The sequence below is a fragment of the Gasterosteus aculeatus genome, chromosome 9 (genome assembly GCF_964276395.1).
Source record: "Gasterosteus aculeatus chromosome 9, fGasAcu3.hap1.1, whole genome shotgun sequence".
Lineage (NCBI taxonomy): Eukaryota > Metazoa > Chordata > Actinopteri > Perciformes > Gasterosteidae > Gasterosteus > Gasterosteus aculeatus.
In genome coordinates, this window is record NC_135696.1 from 20,911,909 (window position 1) to 20,934,105 (window position 22,197).

The following is a 22,197-nucleotide window of genomic DNA, read 5'->3' on the forward strand; positions in this document are numbered from 1 at the left end:
TCATGTTACATGCTAATGAAATGTGCACTGATTTAAAATCCCCAGGTTCCAAAGTTTGTAAAATGTAATTCCTTATTTTAATGAAATATAATGTTCCATATTTAAACGTTTTACTTTGGTTTCGGCAAGTTAAATGCTTCTCCTTTTCCAGCCGCATGTGTCATTTAATGTTCTGGTTTAATGGAGAACCCCAAAAAATCAGCAATTTATTTCTTAAGCTTTTATAAAGGTGCTAATAAGTTTGCTCCTTTTCTACGGTCACACCCCTCAATAAACAACTCAAACCATTTTGGCGCGTCTCCTATTTTTCACTCCAATGTTTTAAGTCCTCAATACTTTATTTTCTAAAGCTAGAACATAAAATAAAAACAAAAATAAAGTCCTTGGTTTATTCCCATTGAAGTTTAAACAGCCGTCTTGTAATGTTGATGAGACACGCATTCTTATCTTTAAGATAAAAACAAAGAAAAGTAACTTTAATTTAAACATATGGATTTAATTACATCTATTTCAGACATCAGTACAGTAACATTAACATTCTGAATATGCTTCATGTAACAATATGGTAACAGTTCGATTGTAACCAAGTTAACTGCATTTATTCTACTTACTTTTTAAATATAAACAACGTATTAATGAACAGAACATTGACCCATTCGATTCTTTACTTTAAGAAGTAAGTAATCTAAATAGGACTTTGCTTTACAAAAATATGTCGGCATTGGACATTTATTTTGAAAAGCTGGACAGCGTCACTGCCGTGCGTCATCAGGAAGCGACGCGCAATGCCTGCTAGCTGAGTAAACGCCGATAAAATGTAAAGGTTGCTTATCTTAACTTTATCCCATTCTTGTTGTTCTCGGGGTATATTAAGCACGTGTTTGTGGCTCCAGTGTCCTATTTGCATTTTACTTATGTTAGCGTGACAGTGCCGTTTAAACAAGATATTTGTTAGCTGAGCTAGCTAGACAACGTTAGCTCCGTTTGTTTACATCTGATTCACCTGCTAAATACTAGTCAGCAAACGACTTTATTCTTCTGTTGTCCGCTTTCATTTTCTTCTGCTACACGTGCAGCTTAAAGATACGAAACACATTTAGGATGGAAACTCACCGACACGTGAAGTAACGTTATGTCGGTCTAACGGGACCTCGTGTAGGAAAGGGTTGAATGTTGATGGTGTCTCTCAGGTAAAAAATATAAATGTGATGTCCGTTAGATTTAGTTTGTAATGTCTTATGTTGTATCCAGTCAGATGGCTGACAGGACAGCGTACCGTTATTTGTCTTTTATGCTTTTGGGTTGTAGAAAGTCATCTTGCCAAATATATGTCATATATTAGTTGTATGTTGAGGAGCTTTAAAATGGTTTAACTAGAGTTATAATTGAAAAAGTAGAAAGAAACAAAGATCCCATTTAGTGATCGTTAAATAAGATGGTGAAAGAAAGGGGAAGCCTGGCATCAAAATATTGGTACATTTGAATAAGAAATGTTTTCTCTCTCCATCGCGTACAGTTAGCGACTCATCTTGTGGCCTTCAGGTATTTTCTAGGATGACGGCGGTCCGACGGGAGGAGAGATGAGCTCATCTGGGCCGGCACAGCTGATCGCGGGCCTCTGTCATTCGGACGAGCAGAACCTCTTCCCCGTGTGGCAGCATGGACGCGTCGGCGCGTGTTTTAACCAGCTGGTCCTCGGAGCGCTGCCTCACGCCGGGATGGCCATCTTCAGCGCCTGCTACCTCGGCGCGGCAAGGTGGCTCCACAAATAGACTTTAGTCCAGACTAGACTTTACTACTTTACCGCTACATTCACTTCCTGGTCCAGACGGTTCATTCATGCACTAGAACTTCTGGATCTTTGGGTCTGATGAGCTGAATGCATGAAGTCTCACTCTACTGATCATCCATTTGTGATGCTGTAAATATTAGTGGAAGAATGAATCAACGGCGCTATTTAGAAACACTCGAGTCCTTGAAAAGGAAAAACATTGTTTTTGTAACAAGGTATTATATGTGCAGTAACGTCACATGCCGGTTGTGGAAGAAACTCGTTATGAACGCTTCCAAAAAAGTGAAATTAAATTATTTGAGTGTTTATTCTTCACCTGCCTCTTGTCCAGTTAATCACTTCTTAGATAAAAAAATAAATGGATGTTTTCACACAAGGTTAGTTTGATGAAATCTCTTCTTCACCATAGTGGGTAAAAAAGTAAAGCTTTTATTCACACAATTATTGACCACAAAAATTAATTTCATAGCCCGCATGTGTTGTAATTTCCGTGTAAATGCTTCTGCTCCGTAGGTGCGACCCCCTCCGGGCGCCCCCCCCCTGCGGTTGGACGCTCCGCCGGGTCGCGGCTCTCCTGGCGGCGCTGCTCTTCGCTGCCGACGTCGTGCTGGCGGGCCTCCTTCGGCGGGCCGACTTGTACCTGGACGCGCTGGCCGACGGCTGCGCCGTCCTGGCCTGGCTGGTCCACCTCGGCGCCGTCACGGTGCTCCAGAGGACGGCGTCCAGGAGAACCAGAGGACCTCCTCTGCTCCCTCTGCTGGTCCTTCTGTCCGTCCCGAACCTGGTCGTCACTCTGGTGACCCTCTGCCACGACCGGGAATGCTTGAACCTGGCGGCGCCTCTAGAATCTTCCCGCTTTGTGCTCGCCTCGGCTCGGACGCTCCCCCTCCTGGTTTACCTTCTGGCTTTTGCGTTTCCCTGCATCGGCGATGCCGGATACGCTTTGAGCGTCAACGACGCGGACGGATCCCCGCTCGTCCCGCAGGGCGCCCGGCCCGACACGGGCGAGGTGGTGGCCGAGGACGGCAGCGGCTGCGTCTCTCGGCTCTTCTACCTCTGGCTGACGCCGCTCCTCAGGCGGGGCCGGCGGGGGGAGCTGGACCGACCGGCCGACGTCTATCACCTGCCCCGGAAACTTCGAACCGCCGTGGTTTGCCGCCACTTCCACCAGTGCTGGGAAGCCTGCCGGCGAGGCGCGGCGGCCGGAGACGGGCGGGACCAGTGGCCCCGGCCGGTCAGCGGGAACCTCCTGAGCGGCACCTGGAGCTCGCACTACCAGGAGGAGCCGCTGGCGCTGGAGGGCGACGTGGGCCTGCTGAGGGTGCTGCACAAGGCCTTCGGCCCGCGTTACTACGCGCTCGGCGCGCTGAAGGTGGCGGTGAACATGCTGGGCTTCACGGGCCCGCTGCTCCTCAGCAGTCTGGTGAACTTCGTGGAGGACGCCGGCGCTCCGGTCAGCCGGGGCGCCTGGTGCGCGCTGGGGCTCTTCTCCACCACCCTCCTCGCGTCCTTCCTCCAGAACATCTTTGTCTTCGAGGTGTCCAAGGTGGCGCTGTCGGCGCGCGCCGCCCTGGTGTCGGCCGTTTACGGCAAAGCCCTGCGGGTCAGCGGCTGCAGCCTGGCCGGCGCCGCGCTGGGGGAGGTGGTGAACCTGATGAGCACGGACGCCGACCGCGTGGTCAACTTCTTCGGAAGTTTCCACGAGCTGTGGAGCTTGCCGCTGCAGTTCGCCATCACCCTCTACCTGCTCTACCTGCAGGTGGGCGTGGCCTTCCTCGGAGGGCTGGGCGTGGCTCTGCTGCTGGTGCCGCTCAACAAGTTCCTCGCCTCCCGTATCCTTAGCAACAACCAACAGATGCTGCGGCACAAGGACAGCCGTGTTAAGGTGTCGAAGGAGGGAATTTATTTCTCACCCGTGAACTATTTCCCCTCAAAAGAAGAATGCAGAGATTCACGTTTTTTTTTTTCCTTTCCCTCTCAGTTGATGACGGAGATCCTCTTCGGCATCCGCGTCATCAAGTTCTACAACTGGGAGCCTCATTTCGCCCAGAAGGTCGCCGGGTGCCGCGAGCGAGAGCTGTCCCACCTCAAGGCCCTCAAGTACCTGGACGCCATGTGCGTTTACACCTGGGCCGCTCTGCCCGTGGTCGTCTCCATCCTCACCTTCGTCACCTTCGTGCTGCTGGGACACCAGCTGACTGCGGCCAAGGTGGGGAAGCGCTTTGCCAAAGGTGGTGGTCAAGCTGGGAGGGAGGGGGGCAGATTCGCTGTCACGTGGTACATTTATTTCTATTGTTGCATTTGCAGCTTCTTCCATGTAGTTTATCCCTGGATGAGAAGCAGGAGAGGTTTTACTAATATTTATACCACTCCAATACATCAATCTTCTAATGGTTATTTAACCAATAAATATTTCAACTATTATAAAGTTTATCACAGTTTTTACACACTTTGTATTCTAGGTTTCTTCTATTAAAGATCACGTTTGTAGGATTCAGAGGTTCAGCATCGTGCCGATGCCCTTAAATGATTCCGTAACTTCCACAACTCTGATAAATGTCTCTGATGGAATCGTTTCACTTTGCAAGGTTGGATCTTGAATGAAGACGGTGGTTCTTCTAGTCAGATCTTTTCTTTTTCTTTTGGACCCCCGGTTGCATTTACACGCTGTTGTACTGGACCTTACAGGTGGTTTCAATGGGTAATTTCCGCTCACTTTATTCGCCCCCCTGCAGGTGTTCACCACGCTGGCTCTGGTGGGAATGTTGATCGTCCCCCTCAACGCTTTTCCGTGGGTGCTCAACGGCGTCCTGGAGGCCAAGGTGTCTCTGGGGCGGATCCAAGGCTTCTTCAAGCTGACCAACCAGGACCTGCGGGCGCACTACGGCGTCGGTACGGCGGGTCCCTCCCCTCCTGCGCTAACAACACGTGTGCACGAAATGAGCAGTGAAGTACACATGTTCTCCACGTCTGCCCCAGTGTCTCCTGAGGACGGCGAGACAGCGATCCTGCTGAGCCAGGGGACGTTTTCCTGGCAGGGCCCCGGGGGTCCGCCCCCGGACAAAGAGGGAGGAGCTACGGGGAGCCTGCTGCTGCAAGGCCTCACTCTGCACGTCGCCAAGGTGCAGAGGAGACTCGCGTCTCTGGACCGTCGCGTTCTCTTCGAGAGCCAGAACAGTCACAGAACACAACACTCAATAGGAATTTGAGAATCTGAAATTCAGTTGCTGCGTCTTCAGTGGAATCCAGTGATTAAATGAATTCATGTTCCTGTTGTTTCCTTCGTGGTTGATTGTGCGTCTGCCTGCAGGGTTCTCTGGTCGCGGTGGTCGGGAAGGTCGGCTGTGGGAAGAGCTCCTTACTGGCTGCTCTCACCGGGGAGCTCAGCAGGTACACCACCTGCAGTGCACCACCTGCAGTGCACCACCTCGACTACACCACCTCGACTACACCACCTCCAGTACACCACCTCAACTACCCCACCTCCAGTTCATCAACTCGACTACCCCACCTCGACTACCCCACCTCCAGTACACCAACTACAGTACACCAACTCCACCAACTACAGTACACCAACTCGACTACACCACCTCCCCTACCCCACCTCCAGTACACCACCTCGACTACCCCACCTCCAGTACACCACCTCGACCACCCCACCTCGACTACACCACCTCCAGTACACCACCTCCTTGTAGGGCCCTTGTACTTCTGTACGTCCTGTTTTACTTCCAACTCGGAAGTGAATGTTGTGCTTTACTTCCTGCCTGTGTTTGTGAAGATGTTATAGGATGTGATTGATTAACGTGTGTGTGTGTGTGTGTGTGCGTGTGCGTGCGTGCGTTCAGGCTGAGCGGAGTGGTGTACGTGGCGGGCCGAGAGGCCGGCTTCGGCCTGGCGTCCCAGGAGCCGTGGATCCAGCACGCCTCAGTGCGCGACAACATCCTGTTCGGCAGAGACTACGACCCCGCCTTCTACCAGGCCGTGGTCGAGGCCTGCGCCCTCTCGGACGACCTCAACGTACGACGCGCCGCCGCTCACGTCCACGTCTTTCCCTGCTTCTTGCATCGTCGTCCCTTTGGTCCGGCGTCTTTAACGCACCTCCGAATCGACGGCGTGGAGCCGTGTGATCGTTTTAACGTTTGTTTTTTGTGCAGGTTTTGCCAAACGGCGACCGGACGGAAGTGGGAGAGAACGGCGTGACGCTGAGCGGAGGACAGAAGGCCCGCCTGGCCCTCGCCAGAGCGGCCTACATGGTCAGTCCCGTGGTCCGTTTAGTGGGACGCTGCTGAAACGTTCTGTTCTCCTTCAATTACACGTGTCCGTTGCAACATGACGTCAGCGGGTGCACGGTGTGACCTCTGCAGGACAAAGACATCTACCTGCTGGACGACCCGCTGGCCGCGGTCGACGCCGACGTGGCCGAGCACCTCATGAGGAAGTGCGTGATGCAGCTCCTCGGGGGGAAGACCAGAATCATTTGCACGCACCGCGTGGAGTTTGTGCACCAAGCCGACGTGGTGGTGCTCATGGACGACGGAAAGATCCTCAAGACGGGTAGAAAACCTGCCTCGTGTAACGCCTCGCGTGTATGTTTTATAAGACAATTCCTAAAAGCTGACCTCTGGTTTAAAGGCACTCCGGCAGAAATCCTCCCGCTGGTCGAGGCGGTGCCAAAAAAACTGAAGAACGACAACAACGTGAAAGAAAGAGGTTCGTTCAGCCGCAGTTTTCACTGAAAGGTTCGAATGAGCCGACGCGGAAGACATTTTCCACCTTCCTCCTGTTCTCAACAGAATCCCAAATTATAATCAGACCTGAATAAATACCTCGACGTGTACTGGATGGATCACTTCCTGTCTTTATTCATGACAGTCGATCCGCAACTGTTTGTTTTGACAACAACACAAAGAAGCTCTGATGGAAAATGTCGGCACGTCATCGCACGTCTCCCTGTGGAGGAGTTTTAGTCGCGTGATGAAGCTGCAGGACTGATGACCGCTTCACTTTCAAGTTTTTTTCAAGAGCAATAAACACATTTTTGCATCTATAAATTCGCCTCTTCGTATCATCAGGCTCAGAAATACGTGAATTATTGTGCTCTTTTTTTTATTTTAATCCCTAAATCACCGCCACGTGGCCGCTCTTGCTCGCAAACCAGATGGCGTGGAGCAGCGGGAAGGCGAGCCGGCTCCGCCCCCTGGCGTCCGCGCGGCCCACGACCCCGACCCGTCGGGGGCGGAGCCGAAGCAGGTGGGCGAGCTGGCGTGGCGAGTTTACCGGACCTACTGGGTGGCCGTGGGCGCAGCGCTGACCGCCTCCATCCTGATGTCGCTGCTCCTCATGCAAGGTGCGTGCGTGTGCGTGTGCGTGCGTGTGCGTGTGTGTGCGTGTGTGTGCGTGTGTGTGTGTGTGTGTGTCTGGTTTGATTCTCGGTGTCTCTGCTCCTCAGCCTCCAGGAACGTGTCTGACTGGTGGCTTTCTCACTGGATCTCTGAGCTGAAGACCAACGGCTCCTCCCGGGGGGCCTCAAGCTCCTCGCGCCTGCTGCTCTTCTCTCCAGGAGGGTTGATGTAAGTTCTCCAAACGCCACAGACATTTCTGGTACGTATTGAGGGTGGACATTGACGTCGGCGGCCCCCCCGCCCCAGGTCTCCTCTCTCCTCGCTGTCCCCGAGCGCCGTGAGCTCCGACGTGCGCTTCTACCTGACGGTGTACGGCTCCCTGGCGGCGGCAAACACCGTCTTCACCGCCCTCAGAGCCTTCCTGTTCGCCTACGGGGCCGTCGGCGCCGCGGCGGCCGTCCACGACCGGCTTCTGGACCGGGTCCTCCAGGTGAGCAGGTCGAGGGTCCCGTTTTTAAACCCCCACGTCGTCTTCCAGAACAGTTAACCGACCTCGTACGACGCCAAAGGGGATAATCAGCCAACCAGACATTAAAATCAGAATAAATGAACAGACCAGCTCACTGACCTCGTGCATTTCTTGTGATTTATTTGCTTAACTGATAAATAAAAACTCCCCCTTCAGGCCACAGTGTCCTTCTTCGACACCACGCCGACGGGCCGCGTCCTAAACCGCTTCTCCTCGGACCTGTACGCCGTGGACGACAGCCTGCCGTTCATCCTCAACATCCTGTTGGCCAACGCGTTCGGCCTGCTGGGCGCGCTGGTGGTGATCGGCTACGGGCTCCCCTGGGTCCTAGTGCTCGTCCCGCCGCTGGCCCTGCTCTACTGGCGCGCGCAGCGCTTCTACCGGCACACGTCCCGCGAGCTGAAGCGCCTGTGCAGCGTCACGCTGTCGCCCGTCTACTCGCACTTCTCCGAGACGCTGAGCGGCCTGGGGACCATCCGGGCCAGCGGCAGCGCGGCCAGGTGAGAGGCGGGGCCAAGATAAGTGTGGTCAGGCTAAACGTGAATGCAAAGAGATGCATAAAGATGGATTACAAAATGTAGCGTTAAACTGCAGTGCCTTCTGGGTAACTGCCTTATTGGCTCTAATAGCCACTCTTTAAATTATTTATAGATTTATTGGTAACACCGAAGTTGAGCCCCGCCCACTCGGAGCTACGTCGCGGCGCTAACCGCCACGTCTTCCCGCCGCTGCTGCAGGTTCGAGGACGAGCTCGCCAGGCGCCTGGAGCAGAACCAGCGCTGCCTGTTCCTGGGCAACGCCGCCGCGCAGTGGCTGGGCATCCGCCTGCAGCTGATCGGCGTCGCCGTGGTGACCGGCCTCGGGGTGCTCGCCGTCGTCCAGCACCAGTACAACGCCGTCGATCCAGGTGAGTTGAGTTTGTGGTTCTTTTTTTTTTTTTTTTTTTTTTCTCGGGGTCGTCTCCGTGACGCCTGCCGCTGGCTTTCAGGCCTGGTGGGTCTGTCCCTGTCCTACGCCCTGTCCATCACCTCCCTGCTGTGCGGCCTCGTGTCCAGCTTCACCCAGACGGAGATGCAGCTGGTGAGCGTGGAGAGGACGGAGGAGTACTCCACCCGCCTGCCGACCGAGCCGCAGCAGCAGAACGCACAGGTGAGTTAAACCGGCAGTTTGAAGAGGAGAGTCGATGGAGCGCGCGGCTCTTTAAACCTCCCTCCCCCTCTCTCTCTCTCTCTGACCCTCAGCTGCCCCCAGCGTGGCCCCAGCGGGGCCTCCTGGAGTTCCGCGGGGTGTCCCTGTCCTACCGGGACGGCCTCCCCAACGCCCTGGACGGGGTCACCCTGGCGGTGCGACCCGGGGAGAAGGTGGGCATCGTGGGGCGCACGGGCTCCGGGAAGTCCACCCTGTTCCTGGCGCTGTTCCGCATGGTGGAGCTGAACCGGGGTCAGATCCTCCTGGACGGGCTGGACATCAGCGCCGTGGGCCTGGCCCAGCTCAGGTAGGGGCGGGGGGGGCTCGGAAAGGGCGATCTTTAAAATGTGTCATAACGAGGTGTCACACAGCCTGTTAATACTGATTCATCTGAATCTGAATCAAAAGACTGATGGACAGTGATGAGATGTGTGCCAGATGTTCCTGCAGATAAAAGGATGTGAAACACTAACCTTTCCTTTGTGCGGGTGATACATTATTTGATTTACTTCATTCTTAAATTATGTCCTAGTGTTTTGATGGATGGATTCAGAATGAATTCTGATAAAAACACAGAATCAAGAGCTCAACGCCAAACATCATTAATATGTTTACAATAAGATCTTCGTTAATAAATAAGATCTCCCTTCTTCAGTCAGAGGTCCTTGTTGCTGCTGTGCGTCTCTGCAGGTCCAGGCTGGCCATCATCCCACAGGACCCCTTCCTCTTCAGCGGGACCGTCAGGGAGAATCTGGACCCGCGCGGGCGACACCCGGACCGGCAGCTGCTGGAGGTGGTGGACCAGTGCCACCTCGGCCCGGCGGTCCTCAGGATGGGTGAGAGGGCCGGGGAGGCGGCATTTTGTCTCCTGTTGTGCGTGTGTTTTTGTTTTGCACGCACGTGGGTAAACGTGTGTGTGTGTGTGTGTCTCTCTCAGGGGGTCTGGATGCTGAGGTTGGGGAGAGAGGGAAGTCCTTCTCTGTGGGACAGAGACAACTTCTGTGTCTGGCCAGAGCTCTGCTGACCCGGGCCAAGGTGAGACCTCATGTCACTATTATAATAATACTAGTTATCAGAGTGTTAACGGGTCTGGTTTCTTTCTTGTGGGTTAGAATTTGTCGTTCCGACCCACCTCGCATTCTGCCGGACGCCACTTTCCTGTTTGAATTGAGCCTCTGAGACAAAGTCGACCTTTGACCCCCTCTTCGCCCCCCGTCCGCAGGTCCTGTGCATCGACGAAGCCACGGCCAGCGTGGATCCGAAGACGGACAAGCTGCTGCAACAGACCATCAGGGAGACGTTTGAGCACCAGACCGTCCTCACCATCGCACACAGGTGGCGCCTCTCCTGATGACGTCATAGCCGTCTGATCCTTCTGCGGCGTCACGTCCGTCCGGCGGCGGGACGATCGGCGCTCTGCCGGCGGCTCTTTTTGAAATTCATCGTATTTAATGTGTCTGCAGGACCAACACCGTCATGCACTGCGACCGGGTGCTGGTGATGCATGCTGGGAAGGTGGAGGCGTTCGACACCCCGGCGGCCATCTACCCGAGCGGACCCGTCCCCGCTCCACGGCCGGCCGGTAGGAGGGGACAGGGAGACGAGTAGCGGGACGGCAGACCGCAGCGGACGGGATTCATTTCGATATTTTGGGTCCTGGAGAGAATCGCCGGCAACTTGCTGACTGTTTTTAAGTCGCCTCGTCCGCCGTTGGAGCGGCGAGTGCCTTGCTCCAGGGTCCTGGGCGGCGACGACACGGGCATGTGGAGGCTTCCTCCCGTTTTGTGCTGACGTTTAGTTTCTTTCAATTGATGGTGGAGTAGGGCGAGGACGCTCCTCGCCACCGTCCCCTCCTGCGTCTTCGTCTTCTCCCGCCTCCGCTGCACGGGACCAGAGCGCGTCGCGTGCTGATTGGCTGGAAATGAACTTCATGCCCGCCCCCTTTGACTATGAAGCAGTACCTACATGCTCGGGATCGGGTCTCTAAGCTAAATCGTCCGCTCACGTGGCTCCATGTCTTTCAGTGCAACCGTTTCAGGTTTGTATTTTCTTATATTTTCGTCCTCTCGGGAAGCAGATCGATGACTCACAGCTCTTATAAACCAGCCGTGAGGGACGTCCTTTGTAATCACATTTAATTATGAGCCTCGCCTTAAAATTCCCTCATAATGAATGAGCACTTAACTTTCTTTTCCCACTTTTCCATTTATAATAATTTGTCCCTTTTTGAAAATTTGAGTGGCAGTTTGTTGATATGTTTGTTTTTCATGAGAATAAAGAAATATCGAATTACTTCTTGTATATATTAAATATTGGTTGAAAACAGCAGTGATATTTATTTTCATGCGTTGCACCAAACACATTTAAATGCAGACACAAAGCCCCGTAACATCATTTAAACCCCAAATCATGTAGTTTTGAAACAATTTCCAATGAGTTTCAGAAATCCACTAAATAAAGTCATAATTTACAACATGAACGTATGAAGCGATATTTTGGAACTACAGTTGAATAACAAAGCAACTTGCATTGCGTTTGGAACCCGTGGTTTTTACATTTTAGGCGATAACTTTAACCTGAATGAGATTGTAAATAATCTTTAATGTGTATTTGTGCAGTGAAATGTTCCGATTATTCAGTCGGGTCGTGATATAAGTCCCACGTGGTCGTGGGGATCAGTTTGATCGATCTCAGCTTCAGCACATGGTCTGTTTCTGCCAGCGATGAACAGCTCCACTAACATGGTACTTGTTTATTTTTCAATCCTAAACGTTTCTTAAGTTACTGGTTGTAAATCACACAAACGAGGTGAAGAAGCAGTTTGGTTGTTGAGGTTCTTCTGCAGTACTTCTACTCCGTGAGGTGGAGCAATGTATTAGTACTAGGGTAGTAGTGATACACCAGCTATGGTCTGAAATGAAGTACTTTATGTCGCTTCATTCGTCATACCTGTCGAGCAGGTTGGCTGATCACAGAAGTATTCTTGAGCAAACGGGTTCCTCGCGTAATAAACGTTGCGCAATTACATAACCGCCCACTTTTCTTCTGTGCGGCAGAAATCGAAGTGACTCAGCGGGCGAGCGCCGGCCGCTCCCTTGGCTCCAGGTGAGCCCCCTGCACCAGGTGAGCCCTGGTACCAGGTGAGCCCTGGTAGACCTGGTACCAGGTGGTGCTCATCAATGCATCCGTGGTTATAAACCAGTAATGCAACTGAAACCAGCCATTAATTACTCACACGCTTACTTTTGGGACTTTAAGTTGGTTTTTTCGATGCTCTCTTGTAGTTGCACTTTGACATGCATGTAAATCAATGCGTGTGCAAGCGTGTGTGTGTGCGTGCGTGCGTGCGTGTGTGTGTGCGTGCGTGCGTGTGTCTATTCAGACTGTGGGAACCGATGTGTTGACGTTTGAGGGAAACCACGCCAAGTATTCAAGTTGTTCTTTTTGTCTGCGGTTGCGCGTGTTTTTGTTTTGAGCCGCGGGCGTGGGAGGGGAGGGGGGGCAGTCAGGGGCGGTGTCTGCAGCAGGGTGTTTGAGGTAAACGTGTGCGCGTGCATATTGACAGTTGAAGGGGGCGGGGCCTCACAGGTGGAACCCGTTTGGGCGGCTCCAGGTGAGCCCGGTGCACCTGCCTGCGGCTCCTCTCCTCCGTCACAGAGAGCGGCGACTCCGAAGGGACACGACTTCCACCCCGCTGAGAGGCCTCGCAGGACCCCCCGAGGACCCCCGAGGTCAGTACGTCTGTCTTCTCTCCTGCTTTTAAACGTCTCTTGTGTGTGTGTGTGTGTCAACTACGTGGCTCAGGGAGTACAGAGGCTGCGCTGGGTTGGCGGTTCGAACCCCGGCTGCTCCATGTCCAAGTGTCCCTGAGCAGGACGCCCGTACGGCCGCTCGCTGCTCCCACTTGTGAGGGTTAAAATGTACAAACCACGGGTTCCAAAACGCAATGCAAGTTGCTTTGTTATTCAACCGTGGTTCCAAAATAATGAGTCATTTCTTGTTGATGAGGATGCAGAAACAGGCGCAGTACCAGAAACTCAGTTCATTGCCACCAACTATCAAGACTTTTAAAAGACGCCTGCAGAGATCATTAATGTCTTCATGTGTTGACTATAGACAGCGTCTGAGAACATGCAGACGACATAACAACACACGGATCAAAGCGGTCAAATAGTCGTATTGTCGTCACGTCTCTGCTGGGTTCAGGCAGGTGCACTTTGGCTCACCTGTGAGATGTGTAATGTGTAACTGTTTAAGTAGTAAATCAGCGGGCCCAGCGGTCCGTTGGTGTGGACACACGCGGAGGCGTTCGTCCCCAAGAAGCCGTCGATCTAATCTAGTTTAATCTGTTTGAATAATGGTGTCGTTGTGTATTTTGTGCTCATTGTGTAATCACAAAAGTTCGTGGTTGAGTTGTTTTCTCTGAATGAATGTTGACTCGAGGAGGATTTGAACATTCTGCCACTTTTCTTCACATTTCTTTTCACTTTGTTGAACCACTTCGCAGAACAAAGAGTCCTCGTCCACACTAGAAAGCGTTGGGTGTAGTCTCTCTCTCTCTCTGTCTCTCTCTCTCTTATTTCTTACTTTGTGCTTGAAATAAGGAAACACCCAACAGCCGGACACTTGTCCGCCGCGCTCTCGATAAACCTGTTCCTCGCTTTCGTCCTGAGCCATGACTCAAATACCTGAGCGGTGAATTCAGTGGTGTTCCGTGAGGTCGCTCTTCCTCCTGTTTGCAGATGACTGTTATGTTAATATTTATCTTAGTAATTAACTCCTGGTGCATTGACGTGTAGACAAACAGTATTACTTACCAAAAAGGCTTCTTTTAAAATAGGAGCAGATTTGAATTTCTCTGAAACAATGTGTGATTCATCGATAGTCTCGTGGCTTTCAAAGACATTTTTCCAAGTGATTAATGCGACTGTAATAAGATGAACGATACCAGGGTTTCCCATTCATAGACTGTATTAGTTGGCAACATAGATTTACCCCACCTAAAAAGGTTTTAATGGTCTCCTATTTCTTGTATTACTGTAAGTGTGCAAAGTAACGAAATGCTGTTGAAATGTTGCAAGTGCAATATTTCCCTTAAATGTCGTTTCATTTAAGAAGATTTAACGTGTCACACACATACATTACCTGAGCTGCACAGTGTCAAGCCAGTGCATTAAATCTGTTTAACCCTTTATTCTCCTCTGTAGGTTTAGCCAGGAGGGTTGTGACGGAGACTCAACGTTCGTGGTACAAAGCATCTACTTGTTATTTTAGTTCTGTGTTATTAATTGTAAAATGCACTTTGCGTGCTGCTGTTAAAAACTCAATCCGCTGGACACGAGCTTCGTTTTTTAAACACTTTATAAAACGTCTGTGTTTGCAGCCGCAGAGGGAGGAGACTGATGTGTCGTAGTTTTTAGATTCATAGCTGCTGGTCCACAATGGAACACACCTTAAAAATTCAATGAAGTCTTTGTTCATATTTAAGCCACTACGCCTAACACTAAGTGACTGGGAGGTACTCACTTAAAATGTGCACTTGTTGTGGAGTTCTCACCTTCAGTACTTTTCCTATTGCGCTGTATATTTTTGGACTGAAGTTAGTGCACAATCGCATCAATGATCAGTCCAGATGTAATTGATTGCATATTTTGCCAGTATACATTTACGTTTTGCTGATTGATATCGAAACACAGTGTAGCAATTAAGCAAGCAATGCATTTCAATTCCAGTGCTCGATGCCCCTTGATCGTTAGTTCCAGGTTTAGGGTTCTATGCTCTCGGTGATAGATTAGGATTATCTTCACGGTTGATTTTTTTCCTATTTTCAGGAGATGACCTTCTGAGGGACACAATACATTTTCTTCTGTCAAAAGCGGAGCTGTTAAAAATGCTGAAGGTGATGGAGCCGTTTGATGACAAGGTCCGAGTCCTCACTAGGAACAACATGAGCAAGAGCCTCGGAGACTTGGACCAGTGTGGCAAGAGTCCAGAGACGGTATGTGAAGCACAGATATTATCAAGTCAAACCGGATAAAAAGCAACAACTGGAGGGGCATTCATTCAAGTAGCCCATTCGTGATGTCATGTAAACAATAGTAAAATGTATGTCCACCCAAACTGATAGAGAATATTTACCTCTATGGAGGAATAATAATTACATTCCAATCACCAACTTTTGGTTATATTTCTAGATGCTGAATGATTCCTACAACAAACTCTACAATGCCAAAATCAGGAAGTTTATGAAACGTGACTTACTCGGTTCCATGGAGAGCATTGTGGACAAGAACGTTACCACCAAGCAAACCGAACCAGGGTCCCCTAAGGTCCACCTAAAGAACAACATGGGGTTACCTCGCCTTGGAGTTGACTTTGGACTTATGAAACCCAGGACTCTGATCACAGACATTGATGATGAGTCACAATCTGATCACGCTGGAGAACCAACATATGAAGGCAACCTGAACCTTCCTTTTTTGGGTAATGCGAATGGCCGAGGTGGGGCACAACTTCTACCAAGAGTGAAAGACTTTGCTAGAAATCCACAGTTCAACACTTCGGACTATCAATTGTCCCGAAGGTTAACAGAAAGTCCAGACGTTGATGCATCGCAACATGACATACATGGACTGGAAACTGGCATGCCTTCAGGAAAAGTTCAAATGCCACAAAAGATTAATCTTAGATCTCCAGTTTTAGATGTGGATGCTCCATCTGGTAAATTCTCTATGCCCAACTTTGGGGTCTCAGGCAACAGTGAAACTGATGTTAAAACACCTGACAGTCTCAAAACAGCAAAAATAAAAGGTGGGATTCATGCACCTAATGTAAATCTACCAAAAGCTGACCTAAAAGAACCAAGTCTAGGCTTTGGCACTCCATCGGTTGACACAAAAGTTCCATCTGGAAAATACAAAGCTCCTAAGTTTAAAATGCCCCACTTTGATTTACCAGATATTCAAGTTCCTGGTTTTAATGGAGATGTAAAGGGACCAGATGTTGGACTGTCAGGACCAAAGCTTAAAGGGCTTGATGGTGAGCTAAGAAATCCTGACTTTGATCTCTCAGCCCCCAAATTCAAAGGAGCTATTGGCTCCCCAGGTATTAATTTGCCGCAGATGGACCTTAACAAACACAGACTGGATCTTAGTGGCCCAGACGTTGACTTAAATATGCCCTCTGGGGATTTCAAGTTACCAGCAATGAAGAAACCAAATATTGGCTTGAATGCTCCTGACATGCATATTGATGCTCCTTCAAGCAAGTTTCAAATGCCAACATTGAATCTTTCAGGGACATTGCCTAAAGGACCAAATGTAAATGTAAAATCCACAGATCTTGATCTCAAAGCCCCAAAGTTAAAGGGTGGGATTGATGCCCTGGACTTGGACTTACCAAACACAGACTTCAAAGGTCCAAAGTTTGATGTGGACGCTCCAGATGTCAACCTTGGTTCACACAAAGCAAAATTAAAGATGCCTACATTTAGTCCTCCAAAACTAAAAGGACCTGAGATCGATGGAAACTTGCATGGCATCAATTTTGATGCACCCAATGTCAACCTCAAAGGTCCTAACGCTGATCTTGGAATGCCAGATTTAGATATTTCTGGTCCATCGGGTAAACTGAAGAAGCCACATTTTAAGATGCCTGGTTTTGGGCTTTCTAGTCCAAAGTTTGAGGGTCCCAACCTGGGCCTCAAAACACCTGATCTAGATATATCTGGTCCCAATCTCAGTGGGGGTTTCAATGCTCCAGACATAAACATGCCTAAAGTTGATCTTAAGAGCCCCAAACTGGACTTTAATAGCCCAAATCTCAACTTAGACATGCCATCTGGTAAAATGAAAATGCCAGAGCTTCATTCTCCAGACTGGGATGTGAAAGCCCCCTCAGGCAAAATGAAAATGCCTAAATTCAATCTTTCAGGTACATTACCAAAAGGACGTAACATGGACATAAACACAGGTCTGAGTGCACCAGATTTGAGTCTGAAGGCTCCAAAGATCAAGGGTGGAATTGATGCCCCTGACTTGGACTTACCAAATATGGACCTTAAAGCTCCCAAGTTTGATGTTAATGCTCCAGATGTGAACATTGGTTCACCCAATGTGAAATTCAAAAAGCCCAAATTCAAACTACCTAAATTTAGTATTCCAAGCCTGAAAGGTCCTAAGATTGATGGGAAATTTGACATCCCAGATGTTGATTTAAATGCACCCAATGTCAACCTCAAAGGTCCTAACGCTGATCTTGGAATGCCAGATTTTGATGTTTCTGGTCCATCGGGTAAACTCAAGAAGCCAAATTTTAAGATGCCTGGTTTTGGGCTTTCTAGTCCAAAGTTTGAGGGTCCCAACCTGGGCCTCAAAACACCTGATCTAGATATATCTGGTCCCAATCTCAGTGGGGGTTTCAATGCTCCAGACATAAACATGCCTAAAGTTGATCTTAAGAGCCCCAAACTGGACTTTAATAGCCCAAATCTCAACTTAGACATGCCATCTGGTAAAATGAAAATGCCAGAGCTTCATTCTCCAGACTGGGATGTTAAAGCCCCCTCAGGCAAAATGAAAATGCCTAAATTCAATCTTTCAGGTACATTACCAAAAGGACCTAACATGGACATAAACACAGGTCTGAGTGCACCAGATTTGAGTCTGAAGGCTCCAAAGATCAAAGGTGGAATAGATGCCCCAGACTTGGACTTACCAAATATGGACCTTAAAGCTCCCAAGTTTGATGTTAATGCTCCAGATATGAACATTGGTTCACCCAAAGCCAAATTTAAAATGCCAAAATTCAAAACGCCCAAATTGAACTTCCCAGGCCTAAAAGGACCTGAAATTGATGGAAACTTTGATGGCCCAGATGTTGATTTAAATGCACCCAATGTCAACCTTAAAGGTCCTAACGCTGATCTTGGAATGCCAGATTTTGATGTTTCTGGTCCATCGGGTAAACTCAAGAAGCCAAATTTTAAGATGCCTGGTTTTGGGCTTTCTAGTCCAAAGTTTGAGGGTCCCAACCTGGGCCTCAAAACACCTGATCTAGATATATCTGGTCCCAATCTCAGTGGGGGTTTCAATGCTCCAGACATAAACATGCCTAAAGTTGATCTTAAGAGCCCCAAACTAGACTTTAATAGCCCAAATCTCAACTTAGACATGCCATCTGGTAAAATGAAACTGCCAGAGCTTCATTCTCCAGACTGGGATGTGAAAGCCCCCTCAGGCAAAATGAAAATGCCTAAATTCAATCTTTCAGGTACATTACCAAAAGGACCTAACATGGACATAAACACAGGTCTGAGTGCACCAGATTTGAGTCTGAAGGCTCCAAAGATCAAAGGTGGAATAGATGCCCCTGACTTGGACTTACCAAATATGGACCTTAAAGCTCCCAAGTTTGATGTTAATGCTCCAGATGTGAACATTGGTTCACCCAAAGCCAAATTTAAAATGCCAAAATTCAAAACGCCCAAATTGAACTTCCCAGGCCTAAAAGGACCTGAAATTGATGGAAACTTTGATGGCCCAGATGTTGATTTAAATGCACCCAATGTCAACCTCAAAGGTCCTAACGCTGATCTTGGAATGCCAGATTTTGATGTTTCTGGTCCATCGGGTAAACTCAAGAAGCCAAATTTTAAGATGCCTGGTTTTGGGCTTTCTAGTCCAAAGTTTGAGGGTCCCAACCTGGGCCTCAAAACACCTGATCTAGATATATCTGGTCCCAATCTCAGTGGGGGTTTCAATGCTCCAGACATAAACATGCCTAAAGTTGATCTTAAGAGCCCCAAACTAGACTTTAATAGCCCAAATCTCAACTTAGACATGCCATCTGGTAAAATGAAAATGCCAGAGCTTCATTCTCCAGACTGGGATGTGAAAGCCCCCTCAGGCAAAATGAAAATGCCTAAATTCAATCTTTCAGGTACATTACCAAAAGGACCTAACATGGACATAAACACAGGTCTGAGTGCACCAGATTTGAGTCTGAAGGCTCCAAAGATCAAAGGTGGAATAGATGCCCCTGACTTGGACTTACCAAATATGGACCTTAAAGCTCCCAAGTTTGATGTTAATGCTCCAGATGTGAACATTGGTTCACCCAAAGCCAAATTTAAAATGCCAAAATTCAAAACGCCCAAATTGAACTTCCCAGGCCTAAAAGGACCTGAAATTGATGGAAACTTTGATGGCCCAGATGTTGATTTAAATGCACCCAATGTCAACCTTAAAGGTCCTAACGCTGATCTTGGAATGCCAGATTTTGATGTTTCTGGTCCATCGGGTAAACTCAAGAAGCCAAATTTTAAGATGCCTGGTTTTGGGCTTTCTAGTCCAAAGTTTGAGGGTCCCAACCTGGGCCTCAAAACACCTGATCTAGATATATCTGGTCCCAATCTCAGTGGGGGTTTCAATGCTCCAGACATAAACATGCCTAAAGTTGATCTTAAGAGCCCCAAACTAGACTTTAATAGCCCAAATCTCAACTTAGACATGCCATCTGGTAAAATGAAAATGCCAGAGCTTCATTCTCCAGACTGGGATGTGAAAGCCCCCTCAGGCAAAATGAAAATGCCTAAATTCAATCTTTCAGGTACATTACCAAAAGGACCTAACATGGACATAAACACAGGTCTGAGTGCACCAGATTTGAGTCTGAAGGCTCCAAAGATCAAAGGTGGAATAGATGCGCCTGACTTGGACTTACCAAATATGGACCTTAAAGCTCCCAAGTTTGATGTTAATGCTCCAGATGTGAACATTGGTTCACCCAAAGCCAAATTTAAAATGCCAAAATTCAAAACGCCCAAATTGAACTTCCCAGGCCTAAAAAGACCTGAAATTGATGGAAACTTTGATGGCCCAGATGTTGATTTAAATGCACCCAATGTCAACCTCAAAGGTCCTAACGCTGATCTTGGAATGCCAGATTTTGATGTTTCTGGTCCATCGGGTAAACTCAAGAAGCCAAATTTTAAGATGCCTGGTTTTGGGCTTTCTAGTCCAAAGTTTGATGGTCCCAATCTGGGCCTCAAAACACCTGATCTAGATATATCTGGTCCCAATCTCAGTGGGGGTTTCAATGCTCCAGACATAAACATGCCTAAAGTTGATCTTAAGAGCCCCAAACTAGACTTTAATAGCCCAAATCTCAACTTAGACATGCCATCTGGTAAAATGAAAATGCCAGAGCTTCATTCTCCAGACTGGGATGTGAAAGCCCCCTCAGGCAAAATGAAAATGCCTAAATTCAATCTTTCAGGTACATTACCAAAAGGACCTAACATGGACATAAACACAGGTCTGAGTGCACCAGATTTGAGTCTGAAGGCTCCAAAGATCAAAGGTGGAATAGATGCCCCAGACTTGGACTTACCAAATATGGACCTTAAAGCTCCCAAGTTTGATGTTAATGCTCCAGATATGAACATTGGTTCACCCAAAGCCAAATTTAAAATGCCAAAATTCAAAACGCCCAAATTGAACTTCCCAGGCCTAAAAGGACCTGAAATTGATGGAAACTTTGATGGCCCAGATGTTGATTTAAATGCACCCAATGTCAACCTCAAAGGTCCTAACGCTGATCTTGGAATGCCAGATTTTGATGTTTCTGGTCCATCGGGTAAACTCAAGAAGCCAAATTTTAAGATGCCTGGTTTTGGGCTTTCTAGTCCAAAGTTTGAGGGTCCCAACCTGGGCCTCAAAACACCTGATCTAGATATATCTGGTCCCAATCTCAGTGGGGGTTTCAATGCGCCAGACGTAAACATGCCTGACATTAACGCTCCAAAAGTAAAGGGAGTTTCCGCCCCTGACTTTAACTTGCCAAAATTTGGCCTCAAAACTCCCAAAATGCCACAAATGAAAATGGCAGAAGTTAATCTTCCAAATCTAAAAGGTCCTGAGATTAAAGGAAACTTTGATGGCCCAGACATAGATGTCAATGCACCCAACATCAACCTTAAGGGGCCCAAAAGTGTCTTTGAAATGCCAGATGTTGGTTTTGGAAGCCCATCTGCAAAATTTAAAAAAACACATTTGAAAATTCCTGATGTGGGGTTTTCTAGCCCAAAATTAGATGGTGCTAACTTTGACTTTAGATCACCAGAGCTTAATGGCAAATCACCAAAAGTACCAAATTTTAACATAAAGTCAGACCCTAAAACTGCAAAATTGAAAGGTGGAATCAGTTCCCCCAAATTGTCAAAAATGAACCTTAAAGCTCCCAAATTAGATATGGACACTCCAGATTTAAACTCTGGTTTTCCTGATGTAAACTTCCAAAAGCCCAAAATCAAGATGCCAAAGGTCCCCAATGTTGACATAAATGGGGCCTTACAGGGGCCTGACTTAAATATGCCAAATGTAGATTTCAATGATCCAAAAGGAACGTTTAATATTCCGAGTGTAAATACACCAGACCTCAATCTCTCTGGACCAAAGGCAAAACTACCAGATATGAATCATTCAGGACCTAAGCTGAAAGGCCATGGTCTAAAAATGCCAGACCTGCCGAAAGACCGTTTTAGCGCTCAGCTAGATCTTAATGCTAAGCGCCCTGATCTAGGGATAGATGGTAACTTAGGTCGACCTGACCTGAACTTTGCTGCCCCTAATGTCCGAGGACAAACAAGAGGTCCACATGTTCCTTCAGGAAACTTCCAGGGTCCTCAAACTGATTATCATTGGGAGGACAGCCAATCCAATTTTCCTAACATCCTAACTACACCTTTTGAAGGTCCACGTTTTAACGGAGTAGGGACTAATATGGACTTTGGTGCAGCTCACAGACCAACAAATCTGGATATTTCTCCGAATGCAAAACTGAATATGAAACCAAAAGAGTTGATAGCGGATTTCTCAAGTCCAAATGTAAGTGCTCCAAACATGACAAAAATGGCAATGAGGGATACACAACTGCATCTCAGATCTCCAGATCTTAACATTGATAATCCGTCACCTAATTTTAGAGAACCCTCTTATAGGAATCGCAGATCTGATATCCCAGGGGGGAACATGAGAATGCCCGACCTGGACATAGATGGAGATGTCGGACTTCGACATACTGATAGACATCCAACGAGGCACAAAATAAGGTCCAGCTATCCTCAAGCGGATGCTGGTTTCGGCCACCAAATAGATTTCCACCGTTCAGATCTCAACATTGATGATTTCACAGGAAAGGAGCATGTGCTTAGATCGAGAGGTTCAAAACTTGACTTTCAGGCGCCACATAGACTGGGAGAGGTCATGTTCCCGTCACGTGGTAACGAGGACTCGAGGGACCCCAGACGAACCAATAGGATGCCTCCTGGAGGCAACAACGTG

The 22,197-nt window shown here is 48.6% G+C and overlaps 1 protein-coding gene and 1 non-coding gene across 9 annotated transcripts; both read left to right on the forward strand.

The window, feature by feature from the left end:
• The first annotated feature begins 631 nt into the window (after positions 1-631).
• abcc10 (ATP-binding cassette, sub-family C (CFTR/MRP), member 10) lies at positions 632-11,177 on the forward strand. 5 transcript variants are annotated; one of them, XM_078079779.1, is made up of 23 exons: positions 755-817; positions 1,077-1,190; positions 1,543-1,756; positions 2,306-3,677; positions 3,774-4,001; positions 4,528-4,684; positions 4,772-4,914; positions 5,103-5,182; positions 5,641-5,812; positions 5,950-6,048; positions 6,160-6,349; positions 6,428-6,505; positions 6,954-7,142; positions 7,245-7,365; positions 7,444-7,627; positions 7,823-8,166; positions 8,404-8,573; positions 8,655-8,815; positions 8,908-9,161; positions 9,545-9,690; positions 9,792-9,889; positions 10,077-10,189; positions 10,318-11,177. In XM_078079779.1, the coding sequence occupies exons 3-23, from the start codon at positions 1,581-1,583 to the stop codon at positions 10,460-10,462; spliced, it is 4,620 nt and encodes a 1,539-aa protein (XP_077935905.1). In that variant the 5' UTR covers positions 755-817; positions 1,077-1,190; positions 1,543-1,580; the 3' UTR covers positions 10,463-11,177. The 5 variants fall into 5 exon arrangements, with proteins under 5 accessions (XP_040041390.2, XP_077935904.1, XP_077935902.1 ...); XM_040185456.2 differs by lacking the exon at positions 1,077-1,190 and having other exon boundaries at positions 632-817; XM_078079778.1 differs by lacking the exon at positions 1,077-1,190 and having other exon boundaries at positions 744-823.
• A 1,293-nt stretch (positions 11,178-12,470) lies between these two features.
• On the forward strand, positions 12,471-17,777 carry LOC120824578 (uncharacterized). Of its 4 annotated transcripts, none has more exons than XR_013450531.1 (4): positions 12,471-12,585; positions 14,062-14,101; positions 14,686-14,852; positions 15,049-17,777. It is a non-coding gene; the product is annotated as an uncharacterized LOC120824578 (transcript). The 4 variants fall into 4 exon arrangements; XR_013450532.1 differs by having other exon boundaries at positions 12,575-12,589; positions 15,049-17,108; XR_013450533.1 differs by lacking the exon at positions 14,062-14,101 and having other exon boundaries at positions 12,495-12,585; positions 15,049-17,108.
• Positions 17,778-22,197: the final 4,420 nt, after the last annotated feature.

Coding starts and splice junctions, on each gene's coding strand:
- abcc10 (XM_078079776.1), top strand. CDS start 1,581: ATGAGCTCATCTGGGCCGGCACAGCTGATCGCGGGCCTCTGTCATTCG. Junction 4,915..5,102: donor TCACTCTGCACGTCGCCAAG/GTGCAGAGGAGA, acceptor GTCTGCCTGCAG/GGTTCTCTGGTCGCGGTGGT. Junction 9,691..9,791: donor CCCGGCGGTCCTCAGGATGG/GTGAGAGGGCCG, acceptor TGTCTCTCTCAG/GGGGTCTGGATGCTGAGGTT.